The sequence below is a fragment of the Athalia rosae genome, chromosome 3 (genome assembly GCF_917208135.1).
Source record: "Athalia rosae chromosome 3, iyAthRosa1.1, whole genome shotgun sequence".
In the NCBI taxonomy this organism is placed as follows: Eukaryota; Metazoa; Arthropoda; class Insecta; order Hymenoptera; family Athaliidae; genus Athalia; species Athalia rosae.
Window position 1 is genome coordinate 4,001,908 of NC_064028.1, and position 16,035 is coordinate 4,017,942.

Here is a 16,035-nt window from a genome sequence, read left to right on the forward strand (position 1 = left end):
TACATTATTTTCCTAAGGGAAATCGAAATTTTTCCAAATGGCAGCGATACAGTAAGAATTATCTTCGTTTCAATGGTCTTACGCGAGTGCAATTTGATTTATTTTCGCCGTCGACCTCTTGGCCCGCTGCCTTGTTCTTTAACTCGTGAAATTTTTCAACACTTTTAAAAATAAAATAATATTAAAACGCAAAACGATCGGAGCTTCATACGATATGTGCGTATGGATAGAATCAAAGTGAAACGTAGGCAGGAACATCAAGATGGAAATTCACCAGACACGGGATAGAAAGAAAGGTCTTTAGGCTGTAAGCTATTTCCAAAGTGTCAATGATCGAAGTCACGGACGTGGAGAATTTTTATCGTGCACAAAAAGAGCTACCGCGATCGATTTTCAACTCCTATATATTATATAATATACGTAGTATAATCTGCGCGATAAAATTTCAAAAGAAATATGAAAAACAAAGAAGAATACTCGGTCATCGATACGCGATGTTTAATCCGCAGTGCGAATATGTCGAGACGTTAAATCTATCAAAGATAAAATGAAATGAAACAAAAAAGTAGAAAATTTTTTAATAGGTCTGCATTCTCCCGGAATGTTTTTTTCTTTCTCTCTATCTTTTCTTTTCTTTTTTTCTTTTTTTTTTTTTTATTCATCTACATCTTTCGCGCTACGTATCAATTTATACGGTAGTTTTGTCATGAGTTGTTTGATGAGAAATGTTGAATACTGCAAAAGAGACTGCACAGCTGACGTTGGTACAACTACATGTATCTTATAAACTTTACCTCACGATTAGTCGGGACTTCGAAGCATTCAGAATCGCGGCGACACTCGAGCCGTCAACATCGCCTGATCTTTTGTACCATTGAGAAGAAGAAATTTTTTTTCAATTAAAATTAAATTAAAATAAAAGAGTGACGCGGAAACTGACGGGCCAAAGTCGTCGTTAATTATAAAATTATTCGATATAAAACTTCTCGACTATTTCGCTTCTTCATTAATCAAACTCAATTATAAAACTGACGATAAATGATATATTTCTAAAAGCGATTTTCGATCGATCGATACATAATCCAAAAAAAAAAAAAAACACTTTTCATTAATTTAAAATGAGAATTGAAAAACGATAAAAGAAAATAAATAAATAAATAAAATAAGATTTCCTCATTAAATTTGAATAAATCTAATATCGTTGTCAGTTTTTTTCCCTTTTTTTTTTTTTCGTGTTTTAGTTACTGCACGTTTGCAAAAAGCTTCTATACGTGTGTGTGTAACGTTCGCGCGTTAAGTATACCTGTATAATTTATATTATAAATAGCGCGAACAATATTTTTACGCCTACCCTGTATAAATTATGGAATAAAATTTCCAAGTGTAAAATATTATCTTCTCTTATGAGGTGGTGTTTTAATACAAGATACACGTATACCACGTATGGCATGTAAATGGCATATAGAAATAGCTGAACAAGCTGATCGATCGAATAATTCTCTCTTGTTCAAAATAAACCGAGTGATTATAAACACGTATGTAAGTACATACGTACACACATAGGTGTATACCTGTGATTATGCCGCTTGTACTCTTTCTTCTGCTCTTGTATCAACTGTCATAACATCAACCTGATTGTGAATAATTCCCTGCAGGATATAATACGCAATGTACTGTAAATGCATTGTACATATGTGCTTCGTAAATCGTGAAAATTGTGAGAGGAATACTTCGCCGATCGATCCGTCCCCCAGGTGGATCTGATCTTACAGAGAGGGAAAAAAGGAAGAAGAAAGAGAACGATATAATCGGAAATAAAGTTCGAGAAAATCGTACGTGTATAAAAAAAAAAAAAAAAAAAAGAAAAAAACAGGATAAGATGGCGATTTACAACGGACTGAACATAACGCAACTGGCTATGGAATCGGTCGATCGCAGGGGTGGCGAGGACGCGATCGAGGGTAATCTTACCCTCGTACAAGTAGTTTCCGAAGTTGTACAAGAATTAGAAACTCAAAGAGAGATGAGCGAGGCGGAATACGAACAATTTCTCGCGGACGTTTGGGTCGGCGTTGTTTTAACGCTGATGGTATTGAGCTGCATTTGTTGTATGTGCTCATGTCTACTTTATCATAAATTTCAGCAGTGGAAACTCCATGGTGAGTTCAACGCATGGTTTTCGATCATTTTTCATCCGCATTCACGTACCTACACTTAAGTTAAACGACAGAGATTTTTCATGTTTCTTTTCACACGTTTTCACTTCTTCTTATTTTTTTTTTTCTCATTCTTTTTACATTACGTGTATATTCACGCGATAAAACGTGTACGGAATATCCAATTTTTATTACAACGCGCGTACAACGATTCCCCCCGCGGTAAGCCCACGTGAATTTTATTATGTATCTTGATTCTGACCTGCACCTTGAAAGAACCCGGAAGAGGGGAAGGAGAAAAAAAATTAAACGAATTGAAGATAAATAAAAAATGAACAAAAAAAAGAACAATTATCCTTGAATATATTGAGAAGCAACGCCTGGACGGTTATCGCGTTTGTCCACCCACAATTTATATCGTATATATCATTATATATTTATGGGGAGCGGATGAACGATAAACCGAAAAATGTGAGAAAAAAAAGGAAGGATAGAGAAAGGAATACCTGCGGTCACGAGAGAATCGTACGTAATTGTTCTCGACGGATCTTTTCTTTTCTCACTCTGATTTCACTTCCGCAATTTTGTGTTTTATATTTTATCTATTCTTATATATATTATCGTTGACGTCCGCATTCTTATTATTACCAGTGTAATTATTACCTCTATATAACAGGTTGAATTTAATCGGTAATTAGCAACGGTTAATGATTATACGTATCGTATAGCGGTAATTTACACGCGACTATTGTTTTAATGATAATAATAACAACGAAAATAATTACAACGAGACAGTGAACTTGTGCGAAGTTTATTCAATTGTAATATAGGTATACACCTACCATGGTATAAATTTACATCCCCAACTCGCTCATATTACGATCACGTCAATCTCCCGTTCATTTCGTACGCTTCAACTTCCGGCCGCCATATAAAACCATGTACTATACCTATAGTGTGTAATATAATTCAATTCTTATTATTACATTTTATCAGTCATTTTTGATTTCGATTATTTTCTTCTTTATATGATGCTCATATGGACCGGATGAAACGGAGCATTTTTCTACCGTGGCTACTTGTCTTAGTTTTTTGCCTCTCTTTTTTGTTTACGTTTTTTTTAATCTTTTCGTAAGGTTAATGATCCGCATTCGCACGCGATTTCGTTAATTTCGAAAAATATAAGAAAAGAAAAGGAGACGCGAATCGCCGAAATATTAATTATTCATTTTTCTCGCCGAATGGATGATACGATATCGTTCTATGAGGAATGCTCTAGTAGGGATACTTTAATTACGTGTAAAAAGTAAGCGTGAATTTTCTCAAGGTTGAATATTACGGATTAAATATTTGTATAATCGATTATTTAACCCAGTTATAACATTACACAAATATACACCGCATACATCGTTCTAAATTTGCTTCCAAAAATTTTTTTTTTCTAATTTCTTCTTATTATCGCAACGCGCGAACGTTACATGAAATCGGTCGTGAAATTCTTTTTTTCTGCTTTTGGTTTCGTTTTTTTTTTTATAATAATGGGTCAGTGTAACGTTATAAGTTATAACCTTCTCGTCATCGCGTTGCGTAGTTATTTAATTATTATCTACATGTACCATATACCCGTATATATACATATATATATATTTACATATATTCTTTTTATTATACACTCGTGACATAGAAGTTAATTACTTTTTAATTACTTATATACTCAAACCGTCGGCGGCTACTGGTATTACGCATCATAAGGCGTGTGTCTTTCTTTCTTTTTTCTCTTGTATTTCTGTTTTCTTCAAATGCTTTTTTTTTCTTTGTTTCCTTTTTCATTTGTAATTATAAATGATTATACGCTCGCCATTTTGGTGCCCTATAAAATAATTTAACGCAACGCGTCTTATATTATTAAGTACGATCTGCAGGATTACGTGCTCATAGTTGCGTACACCGTATGTACAGATATGTACATATACATGAGTATTGAGTGTGCGTACATTCGTATATGTGTAGATACGTAGTTATAAAAATGAAGAATTCCGTATCATGAGATCGGTTGATGATTTTTTTTCTTTTTTTTTTTGTCTCATTTCCTCATGTTATTAATACGTATCAATTTGAACCCATTGATCATTATACCTTATCTAACAGAAATAAAACTATTACCTATTTGATTTTTTTTTTTTCTTCATATCTTTTTTGTCTTTTTTACCATGTTTTTCCCAGATTTACTAATTGGGAATATGTATATATATACGTACAATGTACATCATGTATTCGTATGGAATAATAGGAGTTGTTGAAATAATTTTTCCGCAATTGCAACGGAATGTGTTTCGAAAAGAATAATCTGTCGCGTACACAGCTCGGATGAAAGAATAATAGAGCAAAAGAAGAAGAAAGAAAATCGTACCATGTCGAGATATTTTATAAATTTGTAAGGCAGTCAAGTTTAATCATCAATTTGTAATCTCGTGGAAATACGTTGCGTGCGCTTTTATCTCTTTCTATAGTTTGATACTTTATTATAATTCTTTTTTGTATTTCATTGTCTTCGCAGTAGAACGCATTGTATTGTAGCATGTACGCACATTATGCCTGTAAATGGTAATGCTGTGATTCATTGGACAAGATTATTAGTTGTTGTTTTTTTTTCAATAATTTTTTTTTGCCCTCGGATCTCCACGTGCAAAGGATCGCACGGTATAGGTATCGAATGAAAATTTCCTCAGACGCCGTCATCTATTATCGATAAATTACATTTTATTTGTCATCTTTCATTTTTCAATCATCGTTTTATCTTATTTTTATTTTTTTTGTTTTTTCTCTTCTTTCCCGCAACCTTTTTTCCCCCCCGCGCCAATTCAACCTTGGGAGGTATAGTTTGTCGACGTACGTAAATGTAAATCGTTATAAATACGAGTATACAGGCAGTAAGCGTTTGCGATCGGAATCTTAAGTTCACTTGGCCGATGTGTTACTTGTTGGTAATACGTAAACAGTTTATTAAAATTGTGCTATCGGTCGGTGTAGATATGTAATTTGAGATTTTAGCGAAGAGTAGGTAGGTAGCTACATATGTGTGTCGTATTCTGTTTCATTATTTTTTACTTAATTTTTGTTTCATTGCACTCAATTGAAGAATTGAAGAAAGGAAAAATGCGGAGTTTCTCATTTTATATACAACTCAAAAAGACGAGACGAACTTTGTTATACTGACAGCAACAATAATAGATTATATACCGACGATTATTCTTCTTTGAAATATTACAACAATTTATTATTACAGTAGGAATAACAAAATGACGGTACATTATTTATCATTTATACATATATGCCGTATTCGCGTATATTTAGCTTATAAATATCACGTATATCAAACCATTAATAACATTTTTCATAAATGTGAACAGTCAGAAATAGAAAATTGGCAACAAAAAAAAAAAAAAAAAAAAAGGAAAGAAAAAAAAACTTGTTCAGACAATTAAATAATCGAATTCACATTTGCTATAATTATTTAAATTACCTAAATGAAAGGCGAATCATGGCATAGGCATACTGTGCGTAACTTAACAACTTGTTCTCTCTTTTGCCCATAGTCTTTGGTTTTTCCCAGGTTCAACAATTATTGTTATTATTATTATCATCTCGCTATCCTTGTACGAAAGATCTATAACTATTGCATGGACGGAAGATTCGTAGATCATCGGAGTGTGTTGGTAACTGATGCAACAAAAGTGACGAAACGATGATATAAGAAAATTTTCTAATTCTTCACATTCCGCGTTGTTGACGTATGCGGTAAAATATTTTCGGGAAAAATGACGTTCAAAATAAATACCTGGTATCGCATTTTCTACGGACTCGAATTCGTAGTATAAAAATTCCTGACGTCATACACAATCAGATACAACGACCCGTTATAGTATACTATCACGTATTATCTATAATAAATTGTATTTCATATCTTGTGATCGTTCTATATTTAGATTGACTCTTGAAATTTCTTCGAAATATCCGGTATCTGTTTTTTTTTGTTTCTCTTTTTACCTTTGATAACACCCAATTGATGATTTCCACGTTCTTTGTGAATGACAAAAAGATTTTCACGTATAGATCGGATTTTAGGCTCGTTGGGAAGTAAACTAGTCTTTTGAGAATGGAGAAAAAAAAACAATTTTCTCAATCACAAAGAGTGTACACACGTATCGTATGTATAGTGAGATACGAGATAATTACGCACAAATTTATCCGTCGAATTGAAAAGTTGATCACCAATGCAGCATCGTAGATGGTGATTCGAGGAAAAAAATACCCAAATAGTAGATATCAAATAACAGAAACTTTTTTCTTTTTTTCTTGTCTTCTTTTTTCCAGTCAACATTTATTAATCGAGATGTTCGTTATAGAATATATCGTCATTTCCATATGTGACTAATTTTACGTTTCATATTCTCCGCTATTTCATGTAGCATTGGTCATAATATACACCTAGAAGATATGACATTAAATACGTACGCGCGCACACACATGCATATTTGTACACTGTGTGCAATGTACATATACGTCGTGTTCTTCTCAACATTCCGAACGGTTTGTTAATATTGTTAATATTAGTCTTTGTTCTCTCAATTTAGAGACTACATATGATTCGTATGAGAATTCTTACGTACGATATGATCGTGACATATGTAAGGTTTGTAAATTTTCTACACGGAATATAATGTCACAAGGATACAATGAGGAGAAGAAAAAAGAAGAAAAATAAGACGACAATTACAATTTAACTGCATCAATATTGGCGTATAAAACACCTAAGCGTCTATTATCGATACTTCCGGATTGAGTTCTATATACATGTTTTTTGGATTCTTCTTTCTTGCTTTTTATTAATCCAGCTTGTATAAATTCACCTGTGCGTCACCTAGAAGCGTTTCTCACCTAAGTAATATTCCGCTTCTTTTTTTCCTTCATTTTTCTCGAACGGATAAATAGACTGTTATACCTTTGCAAATGATTGCAAGAAAATACAACGTTTGAATAAATATCATGGGATTTTAACCGATTGCGGGAAACGATCGATTCACAGTATATCCTCCTTTCTTTTTCGGATGAATAAAAAAAAAAAAAGTCCCAATCAGATTGAATTTTAAATTGTAGATTAAAAATCCTCACGGTCTTCTTCTTTTCTAACGATGTATTGTCAATGGTATATTTGAATATTTGTTCAAAATTGACGATTAAAATACATCGGTAAAACTCTCATTCGTTTCCGTATACGTATAACATATCTACGTATATCAAATTATGTTGTTATTAATTAAAAATGGTGGAAAGAAAGAGAAGAAATAAAGAAATAGGATGAAAAAGATAAAAAATGAATAACAAACGGTAAAAAAAAACACGCAGCTATACCGACTCAATTTAAATAAAATGCGATGTATATATTTTATCAATATATTTTCCCTGTCCTTGCTATATATGAGTGTGAAAAAAAAAAAAAAAAAATTGTTTATCACACTCAAGTACATAACTGCTATGTATATCCGAAGACATTAAGATATACACGTATAATTTGTATATTGTTGTTAGCGTAAAAGGTAAAATTATTTACGCGTATAACGTGTTGTTCGTAAATAAATTTTCCACACGCGGGTTTTAGTCATTGTCAGGAGAGTGTGATAAAAAACAAACTGAGAATGGAAGAAGAAATAGGAACAAAGGAAGAAAAAAAAAAACAAAAAATAGAAACCCAAAAATCTACGCGACACACATAGCGGTATTTGTAATGTATGCGGAATAATTATCATCTTCAGCCTCGCATTGCATAGTTAGCGAATTTTCATCTTCTCAGTGATTAATTGTTGGACATAAACTGCCAAAATCTATCGCTAAGATTCGCTGCGTTGCGCGTTCTGTCAATCGCCGATTGATATTCCGAAAATTGCTGATCAATAATACCGAACAGTCACTTTATACCGCGAATGTTTTGGGGAAATTTCCACCTGTCATCTGAGTCATTGATTCCTTATAAAAAGACATCGTAACGCGAGTCTTATCACGTATTAGTTTGATGAAGAAAAAAAAGAAGAAAGTTTAATTATTTTACGTTTGCTTCGTATTGTGACGAGTTCTGGACGGGAATTTCGCGTCTGATTTCAATATACCTTTGTACCTCGGATCCGTTCATATAACGTGTGTCGTCGCGGCTTTTACGCTGCGGTGCAAGATGATCGTAACAAGCATGCAAATCAAACGCGAATTTTGCGAGTTCGGTCGAAACGCGTATTCCAGATGTGTATTTCGATCGTGTTTTTTCGCTGATAATTTAAATGTACAAGTAGCAACACGAATAAATTTTCACGTAGCTCAATACCAATTGTATACCACGCATGCATAATTTCGTTTCGAAAAATTAACAAAACTTGCTCGCAGAAATTTGTCTATCATAAATATTCGTTGCCAAATGCAACGCGATAAATTAGGCCGAGTTAGAACGATCAACGAGCAAATGATGTATCCTTATCCTCGTGATCCATGGAAATTGAAATTCGAAGAACGTCGTCCAGTGGTATGCATCTGATAAGCCCAACCGGCGTCGGTTAATTTATATTTTCGACAAATTGCGGCCCGATAAAAATGAAATAAAAAAAACAAACCAATCTGTCGCGAATCTCTCCGTCGCAAATAAATGATCGGCCGGTGTACATAAATATTTTTTTTTCATTGGAAATTGAATTTGTTTTCGCAATTTGTTTTGTCCGCATTTATCAACTAAGATATTATCGCGTACGGAAATAGTATCCAGCTTATTGGTTTTATTGTACTAAATACAATGTGACGAAAATATTGATTCTTCGACGCGCAATTTCGATTTAGCACAAATGCGCTAAAATTGTGATGGATATACGGTCGTTACACAGCGGTGTTGGAGGAAAAATAAACGTTGAATATGTCACGGGCAGATGTTTATGAAAAAAAAATTCGTCAAAATTGACAAGAAAAAGCTGTGAAATCAGCTGACGCTGATGCAACGAAAGACGAGCAGCTGAAACGTAAAAAAATCTTTCATCGCTAATTCAAGTAGTCGATAATTATTAAATTCTCGAGTGTAACTGCACAGTGACCTTCAAGGAACTTTCGGATCGGAACTGCCAATGAATTCGTTGTGGATGTATCAATCAGAATTCGAGGACGTGACCGAGATTAAAGTGCATTGTACGGACGTCTCAAGACCATAAAAACCGATATAATATTGTTTTCCCTGCATATAGCTCATACGATGTGAACACTTAACGATCGAGAAACAGTTTCCATAATTAGCACGATTACAAAAGACAACTACGCATCGTTTTTAAGACGTTCTTCAATCAACTACTTGTTTTTTTCATATTATCTCGTTTTCATATAGATCTCATACTCTTCATCCATGCATTCTTCTTACGGACTTTAGGAAATTCGCAGACGATTCGTTAACGGTGTCTTTTTTTTTTCCTTTGTCCGTAGTTTTGGAGCAGAGAGCAGCGGCCTCGAGAGATCCTGACTGCAGAGGCGACACGGAGAGCCTCCCTTCGTATACTCTGGTCTCCGGGCTACCCAGTTACGAGGAAGCTTTGGAGCAGCTGAAGCAAGTCCAAGCTTTACGCCGAGGGATCGAGGTGGTGGTAATTGATTGCGGGAAGCAAGTAGAAGCTGAAACCCCTTCGACGCTTGGTGGAAATTCTTCAGACCATGGCTTCAACGTAGTCCAAGGCAATCAAATGACCAGGTTATCGGTTGCGGAGCTGTTGCAACTCTACAAACTTCAGCAGCAGCAACAATTGCCGCAATATCAACAACAGCAGCTGCAAATTGGAGCGAATGTCCAGCAACACCAGCCACAGCTACAGGGCTCGTCTAAGATTTGAAGGAAAAAGGCACGAGGTGCAGAATTGAAAAGAGATAACGAGACAACGGCAGCCAAGAATAATACAATGAACTTGTGAATCATAGGAATTATTATTCGCCACTTATTTTTACGATAAGCAAGTGTAAAGGTGCAACAGATAGCAGCGGTAGCTCCAAGTGGCTTTAATGGAGATTTCGTGTATCGCGATGTTTTGTTGGGCTTATACTTTTTATTTTTTTCACACAAAGGGGCATTAACTGAACAATTATTACAGCTGAACACACGCGCAAGAGGTGCGGAAAAAAAAAAAAAAAAAAGGAAAGAAATGATCGTTGAACCAATTGATTGGACTTTGTAATCGAGCAGGGAAATATAACCCGTGGGCAATGATGATTATTCTTCCATTTTGTTCAATAACGTTCACAAATACAACGCTCTCTTCAAGAAATCTGTCTCGTTTTGGATTTTTGCCAAGGAATGAATTTAGTTATTTATTTTTTTTCCGGATTCGTCTTCAACATAAGACCGTCAACGATTTCCTCTTCACAATTCATCGGCAGCTACAAGCGCTTGAGTTAAAATAAAGAGAAACGAAAGGTGGTGAGCCTGGAATAATAGAAAAAAAAATGGACATGGTTGGCTGGTCGCAATATTGAGCGCAATTAGATATTCAAAGACTTACTTGTGATATACAAATATTAAATCTTATAATATATTGTAATACCTACAATTTAAGACAGAAGTTTAATGCTGCTATTTATCATATACTGTACTCATCACCAATTATTTGACGATATTTCTATTTTCCATCGTGCAGAGTCTTGTAGGCCAACAAACGGGAAAACGATCCCTCAAATAATCTTTTCAACTGCAACGTTTTTTTTTTTTTAATTTATTTCAAAGTAATCTTAGTAACAGATATAGATATGAATATTTGTGGATAATGTTTATCCTCTCAAACCTACCTCAATTTTGTAAAGGTACGGCATGTGATTGTCTACCTTTTGTCGTCTATAGCCTCTTCTCACAATCAGGTGCCGATGATTGCTTTCTTGGAAACAACTCCAGCAGAATCGATCCGAAAAGATGAAATTATTCTCCTTTTTTCAATTCTATAAGACATATAGGAAATTAAGACATACACAATGTAACTGAACGAGTATCGTAGGATACATAGACAAAAACTGTCCTCAATCGTGACGGCTACTTTTTGTGCTATTATAGTTGAATGAAATCGATCAATTTGACCTCGTTATAGAGCGATAGACGTTATTGGCCATCGCGGATAGCACCAAATAGCTATAATAATCAAACTAAATAATATCGCAGCATTCTCGGAGTGCGGAATACAAAATTTTGCCGATGACAAAGAGTACAGTATTATTTTTCTGGTATAAAATCGGGATGGACTAGGATTATGTTATGAAAAAGTAAGATAAGAAAAATCGTAAATACTTGTACATAATATTGCAGATGCAGTTATTGCAATCAAATGCATAATCGTCCCTTGGACGTAAAATTGTGATATTACCATGTATTTATTGCGTACGTAATTATATTATTGATTACAGATGACTACTACTTTGCTTGTATTACGTCATATCAATTCGATAATTCATTTTACGAATATTAATCACGTAATCCTTAATCAATACTAAATAATTTGATACTTATGGCATAAGTTTTATAGTCGCATAAATAAGGTCATTCGATGTAAAATAAATAAAGAAGAATTTATATTCATTTAAAATTTTGGGAATGTTCGCAAGATACCCGAATGTTAATTTGTGCCAAACTTTGGTCTTTTTTTTTAGAAACTTTGCGTTCCAAGGAACCTACCTCAAATCGCCTAATAAATACAACTCGCAATCAAACTCAAACTCTCACTACCACCGATCCCAATGTCAGCTTTTCTTTCGTATTCTTGATGATTACCTGCACTGTATCTTTCCGTAGAAGTTTACAACTCTGCGGCTTTGGGTCAGCAGTTTTGTAGGACCTACGACACCCCGGAATTCGATTGATTTTAAATATTCAAAGAATCCAAGCAATTTTTAATTGAAGATCCTTGCATCCCCTCAGTAGAACACCTGAAACATTCAACGACGTAATGTGAGTGATATGTGCTATTGATAAAAGAATTAATGACCACTTACTGAATTCCTGAATTTGATGTTTCTTGATATTTGATGACAACCGCACTAAATTTCAACGATAACATGAGTTCAATTGCTGTGATGCTTGTTCAAATTTACCCGCAGACGTCATTCTCATTAGAGTGTCATTACGGTCACTCAGCGCCATCTAAAGCAATTAGTTAATAATTTTTAGCTTTGCAATAAACAATCGTTGACCGACGATCGTAAAGACAGCGAGCTGAAAAAAAATTTCCATGGTAAGTGGGCAATTATCCACCGGACGTCACAAAGATGAAAAAAAAAACTCAATTTATCAAGAGTAATAAGCCAGACAATTATTACGGCATTCATCATAAATCATTATTTCATTCTCAACTATTATTTCATAACATTAAAAAATCCTCAGATTCTAGGATACGGCCGAACTTATTGTAAGTCGAACTCGGTCGAGTGCGCCTCTACGCGGCCCCCTGGTGGACTACTATATACCGCCGTGAGTGCTAGCGTCCTAGCGCCATTCGCTCTTCGAACTTCGAATCGTCCAGTTCGTCTAATTCGGTCTTCGGCTTCTACGCAACTGGTCGCTAATTTAAGAGTACATTATAATATCGGGTTCTAAAACTTGTGACAATCTGATGAACAATTAATCGAAAATCTCTACCTCACCTGAGTCTATAAAGTGGCTGAATTAAACAAATTAAAAATAGTGTTACGACGAATTAAATTCAGTGCACGCAGCGCATTACTGAAGAACGCGCAGATTAGCTATATCGCTACCAGTCTTCAATCAACGATACCCTGATTGAATTTTAAATTCTGCCAGGATTTATTCATCCCTGCAGTTCATGTGGGGTACATATTCAGGACACGCCAATGCCTGTGAGCATTCGTATCGGATCTTCGCTTTTTCTACTGCGGAAAAAGGTGAGTTGCGAAGTTGTTTATGTTCAAAATTTTTGTACTCGGAATACCGCACGCTACGGTGCTGCGCCGCGGTCATTGTTTTGATCACGTGACCTACAACCGCCCTAAACAAATGCTTCATCGCGCGTTCTCAATACTTCGACTCGGGTGAAAACATTTTTCTTCCGAGGCTTGGGTTATTCATTTGTTGACGTTTTCGATGCATTATTCTTGATTATTCGGAGTTTACTGCGTATTAGAGGCCAAGTAAAGGTGAAACTATTATTTTTGGTATAGCTGTTTAGTGATTTGGTATAGCGGTTTGTAATTTTGATGCTCACGACCGTAGCACGCCCGATTCTGCTTCTTTTTTCAATTTGACTGGAAATCATCATATTTATTTGCGTTTACTTGCGGATTACAGAGTTCAGAGCGCTTAACACTGCATTGCATATACACATCCGTCCAGCCACTGCAGCTTTGATGTACTACATACGATACTGCTCAGAAGTATTCCAAAGCTACTGACAATCAAACCAGATCTTCGTTCGCCAACTTGGGGTAAAAAATGGTGAGTTCCAAATTCAAATATTTTTCGTTTAATTTTCTCCGAATCCCTCGATTCGTGTCGCTTGTGTACTTGATATCCTCCACTTAAAAAACATTAAAATTTCGTGTTACAGACGTATATTTTTGCTGCACACAACGAAGTCCCCCTTTCTGGCATATCACCAACCATCAACATAAAGTGAAAAATCTTGGTAATTATAATTTTCTACAACTTTTTTTTTTCTTCAATTAACAAATTTTTGCTTTTCATTATTCATGGTTTTTTTCTCCTACTTTTTACAGCATCGTTCTTCGTGGGAGCATCGCATCAACTTCCCATCTTATTACATTCAACCCACTACATTCAACTTATAACGTTTCAACCTACTACACAGCTATAGCCATCAGGGAGGCAGAGACATCCGGATAAAATCCAAGACCCCCGAGACCTGGGAACCGGCTCGGGTCCGGTCTTGGTACTGGCAACGATGGTGAGCGCAGTTAAAGTTCCTCAACTTCTTTGCCAGCTCACACGATGGTGAACGCTGGCATCGGGGTTGTTGTATTTTAAAATATCCCACTCTCCCCATTTCATGTGGCGTGGCGGTACCCTGGTTTTCAATTTTATTATATCAGGTAATTCTAGGGTTTGTTGTTATTGAGCATAGCGCACCTGCACCCTGTAGCATCAAAAATAAATAATTCTTCCTTAAAGTCAATCAATTTCACAATGAATGAATGAATCAGTCAGTTAGTCAGTCAGTGAGTTATTAATGATTTAATCAGTTATTGAAGTAGTCAATCATTAGTTCAGCATAAATGAACTATTCAAATAAATCACATCTTTGGTAAATTTAAGTGCAAGAGTGTGCAGCTCATAGGCAACGGTAAGGGCCGTCGTTCAATCGACTCTCGCGTTTTATAAATTTTCCATAATTTTCGGTGACCGATCTCGTTTGCGTCGATCACTGATCGGTAATAAAATTTTGTCGTGCGAATGATGGTCATTACCATAGAATCAGCTTTTTCAGGTACATCAGGAATTGACTTGGATAGCTTCCGCGAGTAGTCAGAATTCATTTAGTCTCAATTTAATGATCAGCCATCAGCTGAATCAATTTTGAATTTGATCTCTATATTTTTTTATCTATTTGCATGTTTAAAATTTCAATTCTTTCAACTCAATTTTGATCAAACTTGAACCCGTCTTTAGGTACCGATAAGTAAATTCACTAGAACTATAACAGGATGTCTAATCATTTCAGGTATTTTCTTCCCTTACACACAATTTTCAGCCCTTAACTTTTTCTTGCTTAATGAATATTATATGAGATTAATTAATCTCATTTTCTTCCTAATGATATTTACTCAAGAGTAAATTTACTAAATTCATTTAAAGATCATTGATGTTTTTTAAATTTCGGCCAGATAACAAACACACCTTTTCTCAAAATTTAAATAAATTACGGCTTCGGCCGGGGCATGGGCAGCCTTTATATTTCTACACACACAACAGGTCAACAGTAAGTTTTTTGAACGAGATACCACGGCAATGAATGTGAGATGTGAGTGAGACGAAATTCTCGGTGCGCCGGCGCAAGTATGAATTGGGGTTTTCGTCAGTAAAATCATTTCTTGGATAATTATAGGTGAAAGGCAGGTATAGGTAAATTCATGCATCGCGAGGGCATTTATAAGCAGTGTGTATGTGAATAATAGTTTTAACCGTTGGGTGGGATGTGGGCTCCACAAAATGGGTAGGCAAGAAATCGGAAGCGCAACTTTTCTTTCCACAGCAATTCCAAGTGATCAATTGAGTAGAATTCCGATCGAATTCCGTTAATTAATTTTATGTAACATTTAACTCCATATTTTTCAAATGAGTCTCTTCACGCGGTCTATTAGATCTCTTTGCTGAGATCTACTAGATCATTTTCCTTTCAACAATTCACAAACAAATCAAATTAAATTAAGTTTTTTGCTTCCCTGTAACATTCCTGGTCACTTGGAATGGGCGAAATGCGTCCGCCTTGCTCTCCGTACCAGCCGTGGTGCATGGAAGTGAGGTGGACGTTGAGCTCGAAGACTTCGCGTCGAAGAGGATCGCCGACCGTCACGCCACAAATTTGTAAACCTTTCTCCTTTCCACTCCCCAATGTTAATTGGAATAGAAGGATGCGATTAAAAATTGCATTTCTTCGATTTCCATTAGCATAAATATTCCAAGTCTGACGCTGCTCGCGCGGGTATATAGCGCGCGGACGAGGAATCGCATGTTATGTGTTTATATATTTTATTTCTTGTACGCCCGATTGGGCCATTTTTAAAACAATAACTAGCGTGACTTGCCATCTTGCAAGGCGCTTTAAAAACTTGATGTGAGAGATTTTCTTTCAGGAATTTA

General features: G+C 35.4%; 1 protein-coding gene across 1 annotated transcript; it reads left to right on the forward strand.

Annotated features, from left to right (window-relative positions):
* The first annotated feature begins 40 nt into the window (after positions 1–40).
* On the forward strand, positions 41–11,800 carry LOC105686764. The gene is made up of 2 exons (XM_048651722.1): positions 41–2,159; positions 9,660–11,800. Exons 1-2 carry the CDS (start codon positions 1,880–1,882, stop codon positions 10,058–10,060), a joined length of 681 nt encoding a protein of 226 aa, XP_048507679.1. The 5' UTR covers positions 41–1,879; the 3' UTR covers positions 10,061–11,800.
* Positions 11,801–16,035: the final 4,235 nt, after the last annotated feature.

What these genes read in the sequence shown, in the direction of transcription:
- LOC105686764 (XM_048651722.1), top strand. Translation starts at nt 1,880, where the DNA reads ATGGCGATTTACAACGGACTGAACATAACGCAACTGGCTATGGAATCG. An exon ending in TCAGCAGTGGAAACTCCATG is followed by an intron (nt 2,160 to 9,659) that starts GTGAGTTCAACG and finishes CTTTGTCCGTAG; the next exon opens with TTTTGGAGCAGAGAGCAGCG.